At 37.9% G+C, this 16,981-nt stretch overlaps 3 protein-coding genes across 6 annotated transcripts in view; all 3 read right to left on the bottom strand.

Annotated features, from left to right (window-relative positions):
* Positions 1-16,981, bottom strand: part of LOC128259700 (synaptotagmin-5) — a 61,040-nt gene that overhangs the window by 22,234 nt on the left and 21,825 nt on the right. The window contains exon 1 of one of the 4 annotated variants that reach the window (XM_052992246.1): positions 709-1,080. The exons of 1 other annotated variant lie outside the window; for it this stretch is intronic. The gene's annotated coding sequence lies outside the window, so the exon portion shown is untranslated. Of the gene's footprint in view, positions 1-704; positions 1,081-16,981 lie in introns of those variants that run through there. 2 more of the 4 variants (XM_052992245.1, XM_052992243.1) reach the window with 2 other exon arrangements.
* On the bottom strand, positions 10,350-11,341 carry LOC128259702 (26S proteasome non-ATPase regulatory subunit 8). Its single transcript, XM_052992249.1, has one exon. The coding sequence runs from the start codon at positions 11,222-11,224 to the stop codon at positions 10,436-10,438; it is 789 nt and encodes a 262-aa protein (XP_052848209.1). The 5' UTR covers positions 11,225-11,341; the 3' UTR covers positions 10,350-10,435.
* Positions 11,846-14,364, bottom strand: LOC128259701 (homeobox protein Hox-B4). The gene is made up of 2 exons (XM_052992248.1): positions 14,275-14,364; positions 11,846-13,315 (listed from the first exon to the last, which is right to left on the bottom strand). The coding sequence occupies exon 2, from the start codon at positions 12,866-12,868 to the stop codon at positions 11,900-11,902; it is 969 nt and encodes a 322-aa protein (XP_052848208.1). The 5' UTR covers positions 12,869-13,315; positions 14,275-14,364; the 3' UTR covers positions 11,846-11,899.

Raw genomic sequence — 16,981 nt, forward strand, 5'->3', positions numbered from 1 at the left:
TAATTTAATGATTGATGGCATTTTAAAACTGAACAAAATAGAGGTAGTGACCATCATAAAAAGTACATTTCAAAATATACACCATAAAGTCTATTTTATTTAACAATTTGAATGGGAAAAAAGAGTGAAAATTTGTTGTTTCTAAGCGACGACAACCTTCATTAAAATGTTATTTTAAAGTCTCAATTCATATTGAAACGCTTTTGGTTTTTGCAAGGTATCTTTAAAAATTGCTCTATTCATAAAATACTTTTTTCTTTGTGCATGGGCTTGCCATTTACTTTTTCCTTGGGACAAAATTTTCAAGTTTGGTTTTTTCTTAGCTTTGACGTGGGGAATTTAATCGAAATTCCAAGGATTTTCCAATTGCAATTTTGCCATTAGATGAGACCCCTACCTTGGGCGATGATAAAAGTTTCCCTCCCATTAAAACCGAACTAATTAATGCAAAATTAACTTTCCATCGCTGTCGGTTCAATTAACATTCCAATTAGCTTAAAGCAAACAAAAAGCACGAACCTCATGAATATGTAGAAATATATCTCGGATAAAGCCTTGCACAGCTGCTGACACATTTGATTTGCTATGAAAATGAACTGGTAAATAATAGATGAGACGGGATAAGTTTTCGCTTAGCGAAAGTTGGAAAAAGTGAGGGCCAGAGAGCGCAAGCAGCGAAGCAACAATTCCAAAAGTTCCTTTACCTACTTGATATTTCTCTTCTTTATTTTTTTGGGGCAAGGCAAGAAGCCCAACAGAAAGGATTAGAGAGCTCTCGGCCTAAACGTGGTTAACATTTTTCAGCACAAAACACTTGGCCATATTGCAGAGTCACACAATCACACAAACACCGCCGCAAAAATATCAGGAGCAATAGCAAGAACAACGACTGTGACACGAAACTCAATTGAAAGTTGGCTCTTGCCGTCCATTAATTGGTGTTCAGCGATTTCAGTTGTTGCCTTTAGCTTCGACCCAAGTGGCATCCGGTCCGCGAGATGTTCTTCACTTGGGAGATGTACGCGTGCTACTGATTTTCCATTTTCACGCAGAGCCAACAAGTTGCAAAAAAGGGAACTTCATTCGAAAGCGCTTCGTCTTCGGCCTTGCCACTGCCGACACTAAAGGCAGGAGCGAGTGTTCTAGTGCCCGAAATTAATGAAAAAACACTTGAAAAAATTTCGGGAATTTCATACCAAATTTTAAAGGAAGTACAAATTTGTTTCAGCCAAAATATGGAAGCCATAAACTTTGTTGGCAATGTAAAAATTCAAACACAGGTTATAAAAGGACTGTAAGAATAGATTTTGAAAATCTAAACAATTATAACTTAATATTATTCTTCCATTTATTCTGTGATACTTTAATCAACTTTTGTACAATATTATAATTCAATAGTTAATAGAATGCAATCTTCTTGATTGAAAATATACATATGTATATATATTATAATTTAATTAAATGGTGGGAATCTTTAATGAAAGTCTGATCAAATTTGTAGAACCGCTTTTTTTACAGTGCTGCAGCAACAACAAAGCACGCACACAGAGACAAAAACAGAGAGAGAAAGTATCAATCGTGTTAAGCTCTTCTGGCAGTGAATTCCTTTATTGCGAACTTCGAAAGCTTTTTCGCAACTTGTTGCCTTGTGCGTTTCTAAATCAGCTGTTGCTCTCTCTCTCCCTTTCTCTTCTGGATTCCAAGGATTTTGTTATTTGGGGAGTGGTAATTACATCCGATTAAGTAGACTATAGTTTTGGAGGCAGAACTTGGGAGTAGCAAATATCATATTCCTGACGTTTTCTAGAACATTGAACTAGGGACAAAGGCAACTCCTGGACCAAAGTGATATGTTCGAAAAAGCTCTGGCCAGCTTTTAATGGTGTACGTGTGTATGCGACTTCACCTTGAAAGCTTAGAGAAGTGAATTTAGAGAGCCAGAGATAAGAAATGTATATATCTTTATATCGGTGTGATTGTTTGTCTGTGTCAGTGATTCAATTTGTTGAATACTTTTCGGCGTTTTTTCGTCTTAATGACCGACCATAACTGCGGCTCAAGTTACCCATAAGCGACCTTAATTGACGCACACAAGTGCGCCAGCAACTGTTTTTTGCTCTCTGCCATTGCACAGTATGCTCCCCCCTCCCCTACCATCACCACTTCCCCCCTTCTCCCCTTTATCCACCCTATTTACCTGTTGTCATCTTTGCCCCTGAAAAAAAGGACACAAAAACACGAAGCTATGGCGAACGCAAGTCCAACAACGACGCGGCTGACATTGAGCAAGCTGCAAAGCAAATTTACCCATGGCAATGGCATCCTGCTGCTTCTTCCTTTCAGCTCTTCCCTCCCAAAGGGTATATAAGAGTTTAAAATACCAAATATTCTGTTAGTAACAAAACACGGTACAGATCGAACCCCCTATCGGCTTGAATTGAAATTTAGTGCATGGGTAAAAATTACAATAATAAAATATTTATTCTTAATGCAGAACATTAACAATTTAACTAAGGTCCGTTCCTCGTCGTCATTATATTAAAATTCAATTCTGTGATACTCCTGTAGTTAGTACAAGATGCACAAACACGTTTAATATCATATGGAGTTCATTGCCATTAATAAATAAGTGATTTGAGTAAAACTAATTTTATAATTGCGTTCTTTAAAGTATTTGCAATCTGTACTTAGATTTATTTTTAAAACCCTATGGATCTTACTATTCCAACTAGGAGGGTATTAATATATCCGGTCTGCACATCCACCACCGCCCTGTAGTTTTGCATTGTGTTTGCAGCAGACAAACAGACCGCATAGAATAGTGCAGGGGCACCCCCGAATGGCGTAGCTAAGTGTCTGTCCATAACCTAAATGTGTGCATATATTTATGTTTGTAAGTCGATGTGCCTGTGGATACTTTATGTGGACAGGAAACTTTTGAGGCAGACAACTTCAAGTTAAGCAGGGCGGGAGTGACAAAGGGAAGGACACCGGACTCAGACGTGTGCAGACGACTCATCGTAGGCTTCTCTTGAACGCAGGATATTCACATAGACAGACAAACAGGGGCGTGGCGAAAAGAGGATTGCTTTGAAGAGCGGTGAGGCGAATGTATGGAAGCGATTACCAAACTTTTAAAGATATTTATAAGTTGCTTCTATTACTCCCAGCTTGGAAGTTAAAGTTACTTTATTTAAGTAATTTCGAATATTTGTTTTGTCAGGAAATTTATCAAAAGAAAAAAAGTAAAAAGTTTTCATTGAAGGTTTAACTTTAAATTAATTATTTAATTACTTACTTAATAATTATTAAATATACCATCAAAATTGAAATACTTCAAAATACTAGCCGCAGCTTGTAAATAAAAGTTTTCTATTTACAGATCATTATAAATATTTGTTTAGTCAGGAAATTTATCAAAAGAAAAATGATGAAAAGTTTTCATTCAAGGTTTAACTTTAAATTAACTTCTTACTCAATTATTTACTTAGCCATTATAAAATATACCTTCAAAATTGACATACTTCAAAATTATAACTTTTTATAAAACTATTAAAAAACTATAAGAAATCCATCATATAAAATATACCTTCATAATCTACTCACTTGAAAAATAGTACTATTTTATTAAACTATTCAAAATAACAGGTTTTTCGAATGCCAGCTAAATGTTACAAATCTTATTAGTTCTTATTTTTCACTCAAAGCTTTAGAAAAAATGTTCATTAGTTCAGAACTGAACTAATATTGCAAATCACGCTTTATTTTAAAAAGCAATCAAGAGATTAGTTACAAAACGTTTAAAAAAACTAGCTAGACCACAAAATGCAGTTCAAATTAGTCATTTTTGTTCTCGTCATTTAAGATTTACAAAAGAGAAAATGGTTTTAAACAGATTTTGGAAGAATTTAATTCAAGGCCTGAACTGTTACTTCTACCGTTTCCTTATGTAGCATTTAGGTGGTTCTTTGATAAGAAACTTCAATTCGATACAAACGTTAGTTTTGTGTTTGTAGAAGATGTTGAAAAATCGAAAGTCTTTGGATCCAACCGATAAAAATATCAACAGCGGAGGTATATAAAATGTACGTTCTTACACTGTTTTAGTTTTATTAAATTGATCGATTAAGTATATCAAATAAAATAAATCTGCATTCAAGCGTAATAGGCCAATCATATGCAAAAATATTAAAAAAGTTTATTGGCCATTTTGCATGACGAGTTCATCACATTGTTGTTTGTTGTCTTGGTTCAGAGATTAATTTGTTGTTGACTTTAGATGGAAAAGCTGTTGACCAGTAATTTATGAAAAACACTTAACATTAAAATAAATGATGCGTCACACTTTTTATATTTCACATAAATGCAGTAAAATCTTGATATTTGGCCAAATCTTTTTCAGAGTGTAGCGTAAGTATACCTTTTTGAAATTATTCAAAACCCCTTTTGCAGCCCCCATGCACAGGGAAAGTTTTGACACAGGCCATCGGAAGGGAGCTTAGCTTGTTGCACATTGCCCTCTATCTGTTTTTTCCTCTTTTTCTCTCACTTTCTCCGCTTTTCCCACTTTCCCGAGGCTTTCGTTTCGTTTGCTCTTCATTTTTTTTTGCCCGTATCTGTGATTCTGTTTCAGCAACAAGTTGCTTACATTTCGTAAGCCCGCCAGGCCACCTGCGCCAACGAGTATAACCCATTTGGAGGGGAAGTGGATGGAAAAGTGGGTGGTATAGTGGGGCTGGCACTAGGCATTGGCGAAAATTGTCAACGTAGTCGTCGTCTTTGCCCTGCAGATATGCTGGCATATTTATTTATGTGCTCTGCCAGTTCGCTGTTCTCGACTTGATTTCATTTCATTTCTGGCCGCTTTCTTCTTTCCTTTTTTTTGTATTTTGGTTCTTTTAATAACAAAGTCCTGGCTGTTGTTTTCTCATCTTCGTTACTTTTGTCGTATTTTTTGACTGAATTAAGGCTTTTCGGTGTACATCGGCAGATGTTTTTCTCCAAGGGTTTCGCATTCATTCCCCATAAATGCTACCTCCCCTTCTGCAAATGCCCACTTATCCTGACTTTAATCTTAAAGATTAGCTAGCAAAGAAAGGCGTTTTAGCTTTAGCACCTCGTTTTTAGCGCGCTAGGTTTAGACAGCCCATTTTCCACTTTCATCCAGCAGTTCATTCACTTTTAGGCTATTTTCGTTGCGGGTGTGTGAACTTTCGTCTTTGTTTTGATTTCGATGGGGCAAAAAAATTGTCTAGATGGTTCTTCTATTTAAATTTCAAACGCTTTAATGTTCATTCTCAGTCTTTTTCTCTCCATATAAATATAGGTATATCTGCGTGCTGTGTGTGTTTTAAGCTCTTTATATAATTGAAATCCGGACACGTGCCACTCTATGTGTATGTTGGCAATAAATTCAGTTTCACTTGTAATCTATACGCACATAAACAGATCCACATATATTTCTGTTGATTCCTCGCCATATGTAAATTCACTTGGCCATCGGATTCCTTTGGGACAGGCCGAGAGACAGGACAATGTCCTCACAGTGTGTAGGCGCCTCCTGGCATATGCTCCAATCATAATTACATCGTCCTGAGCAGATAGTCCTCTGCGTATGTTTATCTTATTCTTCGTTCTTGGCTGTCATCGTCACTGAGAAAACGGCTTTTGTATTCCTGAACAAACTTATACTTAAATGATATCATACAGAATTTTCGCTGTATAAAATATTGAGCTAATTTTTTGATGTTTCAAATTATTTTTCAAAGTGGAATTCAAAGACTAGTTCCTAAAGATTTTTTATTTGAGATCCTATTTGAAATAATTGAAACAAGCGAAATTCAATACCTAATATTATTGTATGTAAAACAAATATATTATACTATTGTTAAAAATATTTGAAATCAGTTTAATATATTTGTATGTAAATATTTTTCAAAACAATAATAATACTCGTAACTCGTAGAGCGGGGAATATTTAGTTTGAACTTTGTTAGCTGAGTGAAGGGTATCAATAGTCGGGGAACTCGACTATAGCACTCTTTTTTGTTTTTGTTTGAGTTACTTAAAACTTTGGAAACAATGCTGCTCAAAACATTAATAGAAGAATTAAAAAACCGTTTAAAAATCGTACATATTACTTAGCAAAATGGCCTAAAATGTGATTTTTAAAGAGAAATTTAAAAATAATAATATATTTTTCAGCTTAATTTAGTCTTTCCGCTCTGTGTATTCTCTTTTAATGCCTAGAATGTCGTCAGTTGCATAACGAAGCGACACAAATAATTTTAAACAGGCGCCACTCGACGACTGTGGGGCGCCACAGAAATTGCTCCATCGTTCCGCTCTAGACCCCGGATCCCAGCTCGTATTCTCGGCCAAGTCAACGTGCTGATGATGAGCCCAGAACGGTTACCAGCAAGTTCATTAAATACAATGCACAATGTGGCCAAGGACGATGACGTCCTGGCTCCAGATTTCCTTCTGGGACCACCGTTTACGGGTAGGTGAAAAACTGCCCTGATAGCAAACTGGTGGGCGAGAGAAGCTGCGGTATGCTTAGCAAATTAGAATCTTTTATGAAGGTATAATTATTCGAACCGGGCATTTATAGGAGTAATTGAAAACAAACCCACACATTTAACAAACAATTGAAAAACTTTAGTGAAAGTTGTAGCATTGTTTTCCATGAGAGGCAGTTCCTTTGTTCCATTTCTCAAGGACACATGAGTTGTCCTTAAAAATACATATTTCATTAGTCTAAAAAACAGTGTTTTCGCCTTTTACTTGAAGAAATCCAAAAAAAACTGCTAAGAAAACCCCCAAAATTTAATTGCTTTAAGTGCGGACAACTTTATGGCTTCACACATCCTGCGACCTAAAAAGCACTCCAAGGAGCAACAATGTTTGGAGACCGCTTTAATGGGTCAATTAGCTGGTTACACATATCGCGCATAGGGTAGAAATCCCCGATTGCGTGACCCAGGAACATCGACATTTTAAGGGTAAATTTGACATAAATACGTGCTTAATCTAGGTCAAAGCAGGGATACCGGAAGCCGTTTCGCTGGAACTAATTATTAAAAACAAGTAAGTAAAAACCTGAAGTTTTGTGGAAAAGTGAAAACTCATTTTGACCATGTTTACCTTTGCTTGACCAGCACAAAAACCCCCAGACTACGTACAAACACGTAAGCATATACAGTTAATTTATTTATTTTGTGTGCACGCTTTTATTTGCATAAGCTTAAAGGATTTGGAATTGCGAGCTTAGATTTACCTCAGTCTGCAGTTGTTTTATTGCTCAGCGCATGATAGCCCAATGGCCCCCAAATACTCAAAGTTTAACCCTGGAATCGAGCAGAAAGGAGTCCCCAAAAAGCTGTCAAAGCTTTAAAGCTCTAAAAGAAAATAGAGGAAACACAAAAATGTATGTCCTGAAAGCTTAGTAGAGGAAGTGCTAAAAGTTACACCGGGAAAGTCTAAAAAGCTTTTTAGGATTTTCCTGGTTTGGAATTTGGAAATCCTCAACTCAGAATTCCCTCTCGGCTGAAATTGGAAAATATTTAAATTAAACACTTGAGACCACAACCGTTGCACCACAGGGAATCTAAGGACCTTCTATGCCTTGGCGACAGACTGTCTAGACAAGAATCCAAAACTGAACACCTGACAAATTCCTTCTGCTTTCAGGTAAACGGGCAATTTTCAACGGAATTTCATTTGTTCTAGCCAGAAGCGTTGGCCTAATGATCTTTTAACAGGCCCGAAGTGCCTAAGGGAATTTCCCAGCCTTGACACAGGCAGTGCAGCCCATTCATTCATAAGAGCGATTCAAAGAGAAAGATTCCACTTTAAACTGAAGAGGTTCTGCACTTGAGGCTGTATTCATTCATGAAGTGTCTGCGAGGCGGGAGATCGACACAGCTAGGGATTTTAGAATCAGCGGGGCATTCGAAAGTTGGCAGAACATCTGGCTAAGAGAATTCGAAATGAGGAAACTTCAGAGAAGAGGAGTATGCAAATTTGTTTACGAAAACAATTTTAAAAAATACCTATAAAAATGTGGCATAGTTTGTGACAGAGGTTAAAACACAGCTTGTGATTAAGTTCAACATAACTAAACAATATTTTTAATATATAAACAACAAGCCATATTAATATATAAAATATTTTAAAGTGCTATTCCAGCTACTAAGCTTAATTTGTAATCCCTAATAAACCATATTAATAACTTATATTATATTTTTAAATCTTGCTCAAATGGTGAGTCACAGTTAGTTTATTTACGAGCTATAACAGTTGAAATTCTTAGATATTAATATAGGTATGAAAAATATAATTTTAGAAAAACGAAACACCTTGAATTATGTCCAACTCTTTTAAACTGGTCTTAAAATATAATCTATAACCATAACTTCCTTTGATATTAAAGATATTTCATTAATTTAACTTTCACATAAAATTACTACCAATAAATTTAGCTCCCATGCAATTTTCCCAAATGTAGTCCTAACATTCACTTGACTAATTTTAAATGTTATCTGTGATTTTATAAAAATCAATTTAAATCCCTTTGATAAGAATCGCAGTCTATGCAACACAATTTGGCACAACAATTTTCGCTACGCTCCTTGAATGAATTGGCGAAAAATAGAAGATATTGAAAGGAGTCAAGGAGTCCTACCTGCTGATGCAGCACTTGAATCTCAAGAGCCGAGCTCTTCAGCTCAAGTGGAAGAGGCGCACACTTGAGCAAAGACACCAAGAAATCGAGTAGATAACTATCGAGGGCTTCGACCAGGTAAAAAGAAGTCTAAATTTTAGGGAATAGCGAAGAGAATGGAATACGGAATTTCCGTTTAAAACCGCCGACTGGGCTATTTTGCCCATTGGCATTCCGATTTCCATTTTCGGACCGAAGGCCCAGAGGGGCGTAGGTGCAATTGCGTTTATTAGCACCGCACCCCTTGGGATCGGACAAAGGGACGAGTTAGTCCTCGTTTCGGTTCCAAGTTAGAGGACCCATTGAGGAATTGTCCGCCGTTCAATGAATGCTGAATGAGTCGGCTCGGGCAGGTTTTGTTGCGCTTGATTCGTTTTGGGTTTGTCACTCATCTCGATTTTGGACAAATCGCTGCCATATCTATGATGATAGGCATCTCCCGAGTTGGCATCATCTATTTGTGCAATTTGTGCAATTTGAAGTGTCGTGGGAAATGCTTAAAAATCCTCCCCACTCCTCGGCAAATTGTGTCCTTGATTAATTAAATTTTTCAATGATTCGACAAAAATAATTCGGTGTCACCATTTGCGGTTGAATCTAGGTGGCAGACCACACAATTCGCCTAGGGACTTTTTCTTTGTTTTTGCGGAACAAATTTACAAACGGATCTTTAAAATATCAAACCAAAAATAATTTCAAACAGTCCCTGAGCATAAAATGTCTTGTTGCATGCAACCAAAATATTTCAACAAAATGTAATATATAACAAGAAAGGAAGCAAAGTTCGCAAGCTGAAGTTTACATACCCTTGTAGCTATTTCAAAAAAATATATATTCTTTATAACAACTACATTACGATTTTTATGCCTATATGATTAACAAAAGTGAAGCTATGATGGTTTTATATTAAACTGTAATTCTAAAAAAATAAACCTTAACGATGCATCGAAGTATATTAAAATCAATTAAAAAACAACGAAGTTTTAATTTGTTTTCATTATTAAACTATTACTATATCTTTAGTATTAGTTTGCCTGATATGATGCTGATCAAGTATATATACATTATAGGGTTGGAAATGTCTCCTTCACTGTGTTTCAAACTTCTGACTGCAAGGGAATAAAATATATTTTTTGTATATAATCTCCAATAATTTCCGTAACAAATAAGATCACGCTTGGGCAAAGGACAATGAAATTATTTAACTATTGGCTGAAACCAATTAACTTAACTTATGAATAGGAGTATGATTCAAATCCAAATCAAACCAAAAACTAATTCATGTTGCCCTGGAAATAATTTTCCAGAAATCGTGGCAACTCTTTTTCAACAGAAAACAAGCAACTCCATAAAGACCTATCTCTTTCAAGACTAACAACGTTCCTATGGAATTCACATTCCCATTCCTAACAACCATCATATAGAACAGCCTCTCACTAAGCCCTCTAACAATCATCCTATGACAGATTTGCAAACGAGATTTGCGCAGAAAACATTTCCTATCCGACAATTTGTCAGGCCTGTCGGCTTATCGGCCCTCTGAGCAACTTAATTTTTGCACATTTTATGCCAAAAAAAAAAAAAGAGAGGCCGCTGAGATGTGTGAAAAATTAAATCTGACAAATTTCCGAATCGGTATTTACTGATTTCTAGATGAATGTGTAAATTCTAGACATTATTTTATGGTTGAAGGGATTAGAATGAAAAATATCAAACAATTTTCTCCAGCTCCTGTGCGTAGGTGAGATTATGGGTGGCAATGTCCTTGGCAGGCACCTTCTCCAGTGGTCTAGTATGAAGTGCGGCGTAGTCGAAGTTTCCCTCATCGTCCAGATCCCATCGACGTCTTGTGGCCAGATCCAATAGTTCCTTGGAGCCGGGACGAAGTCCCAAGCGCTGAGCAGCCTGTTTGGGTGCCATCTTGAGGTATGACTTCTCCATACAGGATGCAATCTCCTCGCGAGCCGTGTTCACCAGCATGTCCATGAAATTCGAATAGATCTCCGACGGCATGGACTTCTTCGCCTGCAGTATCTTGTTGTACCTGCCCTCCATGTAGTAGTTCTCCAGAGCCAAAACAGGATTAATAAAGTTGTCGTGGAGCAGCAAAGCCGACGGCAAACGCTCCAGCTCGATGTGGAAGTCAGCGATGCGATTGGTGGCCAGCATATAGAGCAGATTCAGGCCCATAAACTTGTGCATATGCTTGGATGATTCCAAATACTTGTCGTAGTCGTAGTAGTAGGTATTCAACTGGGCCATGTATCTCTCAAAAGCAGCATAATCCCTAATGGTGATGCTGTGCTCCACGGCAATCTCCAGCATCTCTCGGGACTTGATCAGTTGGTCCTTTTGTTTCGAACTGGATGCCACTTGAATTGTACCAAAGTTGGACCTAACCAGCTCCAGTTTGAAACCGTCCAGGAGATGGGAGCAGTGGGCCAGATTTGGGGCATGCTTGCTCCACTCGTTCTTTAGTTCAGTGTACAAGTTCGACATGATCTCATCAAAGGCTCAGCGACGACTAAATTTTCAGCCCGAAAGAATTTAGCAAGTTGTAAATGACAGAACGATTTATTAAGGAAATATCACGGCTTGCTTTGCTTAAGGCAAAAATCGTAGTGTTGATAGAATTATAGGGTTGCTATGTGATTCTGTATTTGGTTGGTATTTTTTAGAATACATGCGCATTTACAAATGAATAAAAATTTCGGGTTAATGGAAATTTTGGTTAAACGGCCTAGGTTTTTATAGCTTTCACATTTAAATTGCAGTATTAAGAGTCTCAAAAAATTTTTATATGAAATTCTAATGGGGGAAATTCGTTTACACTACTCAAAAATTTGTACCTTAAATTTAAAAATATTTTTTAATTTAGCGAATTCAATAAATTTCAAATAAATCCAAAATATTGATATTTTGATATTATATGAAATACCATTGAATTGTTTTCTTTCAATTAATGTTTAAAACAATGCCAATGCAATATTTCTATTTAAAGAAATATAATCTTAATCTTGCTGTCCTTTTGATTTACCCACTTCACTGTGAAATTTAGTATTGTAAGCAACTGTATTTTTCATTTTGATTCGATTTTATTTACTTTAACATACTTAAGGCTAACAACAGACTAAAATCTACTGTACAATCTGTAAATTCTTTACGAAGATTTTTCTACGCTTCCACTTTCAGTTCGTGAACGTTGATTTTGGGAGAAGCTGGAGAGGCCTGAGGACTGCCGTTGGAGTTGGTGGACAGATTGAATGTGGGACTCTCGGAACCGCCCTTCTTTTGCTTGACTCGACGGTTCTGAAACCAGATCTTGACCTGCTTCTCGGAGAGGCGCAGGCGGTTGGCGATCTCGATGCGACGAAGTCGCGATAGGTAGGCGTTGTGCGAGAATTCCCGCTCGAGTTCCAGCAACTGAGTGCTGGTGAAGGCGGTGCGAATCCTTTTGCTGGAGTCGGCATAGTCGCTGATCAGAGGTGTGATTTCCGAGGGCACTCCCGCGGACTGGACCTTGAGCGGTGAGCTATTGGGCGAGCAGGAGGACTCGTGCTTGAACCGCTTGCCTTGGGGCTCGTCAAAGTGGCTGGTGTAATCCAGGGAGGCCGACGAGGAAGCCGAGGGTGAAGTGCAGAAGCTGCCGGGTTCGGGTAGAGGTAGGCCACCACCCACACCCACTGGAGATCCGTAGAGATTGTGCAGCGGCAACTGCTGGGCGTTGCTGTTTGGATTGGCCGACAGCGGTGGCGATGGATAGCAGCCTTCGTAGCTGCTGAAGCCGCTGGATTTCCTCTTGGTGGCGAACAGCTGGGCGTATGGGTGATATAGGGAACCGGGACTCGAGCTGACATGCGGATGTTGCTGCAAGGCAGCTGCTGCTGCTGCTGCGGCTGCTGCTGCAGCTGCATGTTGTTGCTGCTGTTGCTGCTGCTGCTGCTGCTGGATGCCCAGGGAGAAGAGATAGCTGCCCACATAGCTGGCCGGATAGGGCAGCATGGGTATCGATGGCAACATGGCCGCTGCGGCCACTGCAGCGGCTGCCGAGGAACTGGCTCCTGGTGATCCCAGCTTCTCCTTCTTCTGGCTCAGATTGGGCCTATCGCTGAGCAGGGAATCCATCAAAAAAGAGCGTGACATTTTCGTAAATTTCGTTTTCCAACTGACTTCGGAATGGGCTACTGAACACGATCGCTGGCTGTGCGAGACTGTCTGGCTGCTGGGCCCTCACCCGGCTCTTATATACCTGGAGACCCTGTTCTGGGGGTTGGTTTTCCATTAAGCCACCCCTGAGGACCAATTCGAGGGTTGTTTGCCCCGAGTCTGTTCGGCCATTTAGTCACCATTTAGCGGCAACTGTTGCCATTTACGCTCCGCCCTTGTTCGATCACTCACAATGGCTCACAAATGGCAGGTAAGCGATGCCTCACTGTATCTGTGTGAGGGAACAATGGCGAACCCCCTGGCACGGTGCGTGTGTAAGTGTGCTTGACTGTGTGCGTGGAGTGTCCTTGCGGAACGAATCTTCCTTTTCCATTTCGTATTATCACTCGAGTTTAATTGAAAGTTGAAGAGAGTGCGTAAAAGCTTTTAAACGAAACCAAATTAGTTTAGCGTAAGAAATATCTAATTACTCAGGTCAGATTGGAATTAAACCAATTTTAATTGTGAAGAATTTACATAACAGGGTGAAGAAACTTGCTAATAAAAACAATCAAAAGTACTTTTAATATCAATATAATAAATATGTAAACGCTTGCATTAAAGATATGAAATACATTAAATTTACATTATTGAAAGTTTTAAAAGGTTATTGAGAGTTTTAAAATACTTTTGTAATGTTGAAGAATTTACAATTAATTTAATATGATTATTATTCGCTTTAGTTTTTACAGACACACAATAAGAAATGTAACTACTTGTTATCACTTTAATTTCTCTCTTTTAAGCATTTATTTTTAAAACATATTTTCCAATAATGAGTTTCTCAATGTTTAATAATGGTGTCTATCTTTCTTCAGCAATGAAAGCTGTTGACTGCCATTTGTTCATATTTATTTGATAATAATTTGACAAAGAGAGTTATACAAATTAATCGATACGTTATTTGAGATTTTAATTTTTAAGATTGTCGGCATAATTTTTGATCATCAACGCTTTTGCGAGTTCATCTCAAGAATACATATTAAACCACCACAATTATGTTATTTTGAACATGGATTCTGCAATTGCAATCTGCTTATAATTATTTTTAAATTCTTTTAATATTCATAACATTAAGATTATGATAATTATTGAAGACTTTTTATTCAGATTATCAAAATGATTATTATTCGTGAAAATCATTTGAGAGATCATCTAAAATACGTTTTGCACCAATTCTTGCTTGTAATTTATGGCTTAAAAAGAGAACCTCTTCAGTGACCCTCCACAATCGAATCGATTAATTTTACAACCATTGAAAAATGCAAGCCCTCCAACCGTTTAATGCCAATTTCATGGCAACTTATAGCCCAAGTGGTCGCTGCCGAAAACCCGCTTCTTACCTCTACTTCTACTTCTCCAACTGCCGATTCCTTGTCCCTCCGGCACATTCAGAATGTCTCTCCTTTGAGTCCCTGCCTTGGCGTAATTTTATTGATGCTTTCTTCTGCTTGTGCAACTAGGAAGAACAATGCGGCAAGGATCATCCATTCAGGACGACCCGGCCCATTCATGGATGCAGTCCTTTGACAAATCCCAGACACGACGCACGTTGCGCCTTTGATTGTGTGTGTTTTGGGCCAGGTCAGGCCATCTGAGCCAGACAGTTCGTCGCCGAGTGTTGTTTTTGGGCTACATTACACAGAATTATGGCGGCAGTTTTATCATTTGTTAACTGACTTAAGGATTTACCTATAATTGTCCTTTTCATGGCTTTGTGCCGAGGTGCGGCTTTGTCAATGTCCTGCCAGTTGATCGTATGTTAAGTGGCTATAAAACGGATCACAATTGCTGACGTTAATTGTTGATTGTCGACCGACTTCTTCGTAGGCGATCCGAATGTTCGCCTCCTACTTTTTAAGGTTTTGGCTTCTGCTTAATTGGCGGGCCGTGCAAAAAAAAACTAGGAAAAAGGAGCAGAACCCTGGTCAATAAATCGCAATCGAGAGCAGCTGCTGTTGTGTTAATATTTTTGCTGGAATTTCTACTCTTTGGGCGTTGCGTTGGTCTCGTGCGAGAGGTCCTTTTGACCGCCTTTTACCAATTGTTTGGGCCACTTGAGATTTTCTCCATTGACCACTTCCGTTTTTTGTCTGCGATTATTTCACGCTCGATTGAGTCGGCTTCCTTTTCACAATTGGATCGTGCTATTGACTTAGACTTTGTCTTTGGCTTATAGAGCAAAACAAATGTTACTCACCTCGAAATATGGAAATTTTTTGAACAGAATTAGGTATCTCCAAGATAGCATCGGTTTCATTCAAGCGAACAATTTCAATTTAATTGTGAACAAAACTCGCCTAAACGCTGAACAAATGAAAGCATATCGAAATGTTTACTTCCCCTTGTTTTTTGATATGGATACAAAGCAAAACTAACTGAGCCGGGGAAAACTTCAAACCGGATTTGTCCATTAAAGGGGTGTTTCGAAAAGAATACGAACAGTGAACCACCACCAAAGTGGGTATTCGAAACCCTTATAACTGGGCATTGGGTTAATCATTTATTGACATTAATTGGTTGTGACATTTGCATTTTGACTGATTGTTGTAGTTGCCATTGTTGCTACTTAGCCAAGGGTTTGTTTATCCACTCTCTCTTGTTTTGTATATTTGTTGATTTAACAAATATGACTTCATTATTTCCCAAGCACTTTCATATAGGCAAATGCATGTGCTCGGCCAAATTATTATTTACCCCTGCATAATTTACGAATGAGCTTTGAGGTTGAGTCTGGCTTCTCTGCGTGTTACTGAGTCAATAGGCCTCAGGGATTGCTTTGGGATACCTGATATAGGATAGGTTTTAGGGCTGTTTAATGGCGGAGAATTGGATATTTCAATGGTTATTATTTCCGTACTGTGATAAATTGTATTCTATATTATGTTCATGTAAACGTGTTTTTGAAACAGAGCTACAACAAACTTTTTTATAATTATTGATATTACCAAATAATATAATATAATATTATTATTGAAAACTTAAATTTGCAGTAAACTTTTAAATGTTTAAGGTCGCTAATAATAATATAACACCGTAACTCATAATAATAAGCTTGACACCCAGAAAGAACGAATTTTTTTGGTTGAAAAACATTCAAACTCATTTCATAAACTATTGAAGCTTAAAGCTCAAATTCGACTTCCATTTGAAAGCGTGCTACAATTAACAAGGAATTAATTTTAACTTCAAATATCAACTCACAAAAAAAAAGAACTTCTAAAACTAAGTGATTCAGATTGATGTTTTTTTTTATAAATAAACAACAAAAATATAGTGACAACTGAAAATCAGAAGAAAGTTGATTTTTCTTATTCGTTCTTCAACTATAGAAAACAAAATATCAAAGTATCGCACCGCCAAATGTAAAAAATACAAACCAAAACAAAAGAAACTTTTTCATTCTATTTTTCGAGTATTATTTTCATGAATGAAAAGTCAGTGGCTGGACAAAGGACACTAGACAAAGGACCCAAACACGATCCGCACTTGCAGTGATCTGCAGTTTAGTTTCGTCCTTTGTCCCATAAGAGCGATGCAGGTAAGGTGAAATACCTTTCAGTTCACTCTAAAATAGAAGGACAAGGCCCGCCATTTAGATGGAGGTTTATAGGTTTCTTTTTTAGCCGTGGTCAAGGTTACTGGACAATGCTATTAATCAGGACTCCGTCGAGAGTCCTTTTTATTGTGGTCAATGTTGTGGCTAGTTTGAAGGGCCTGTTTTGGGTGTGGAGTGTAAACCATTGAGTGGAGATTGGTGACAAAGCCACCCCAACAAACCAAAAAAAAAAAAAAAAAGAAAACACTTAAACACTTAACGTCTAATCAAATTATATAATAAATAGCAAACAAAACGAAACCAGAAACGCTTAGCACCCTTAAGTCCACCACTTACCCCGCTGTCGACAACCGAAGCCAGTTAGTTAATAAAAACAGCATTTGCAATCATAAAACGCTTCACTGATCCTCCCCTTCCACCAGCACGCGTTGGAATAGGTCGCCATCCATGGAATCAAGCTAAGGCTCCGAATCGGAACAACCCTCCAGATC

This window comes from Drosophila gunungcola, assembly GCF_025200985.1.
Source record: "Drosophila gunungcola strain Sukarami chromosome 3L unlocalized genomic scaffold, Dgunungcola_SK_2 000009F, whole genome shotgun sequence".
NCBI lineage: Eukaryota > Metazoa > Arthropoda > Insecta > Diptera > Drosophilidae > Drosophila > Drosophila gunungcola.

Bases quoted from the DNA above. Each gene is read 5' to 3' on its own strand.
- LOC128259702 (XM_052992249.1), bottom strand. From the start codon at position 11,224: ATGTCGAACTTGTACACTGAACTAAAGAACGAGTGGAGCAAGCATGCC.
- LOC128259701 (XM_052992248.1), bottom strand. From the start codon at position 12,868: ATGTCACGCTCTTTTTTGATGGATTCCCTGCTCAGCGATAGGCCCAAT.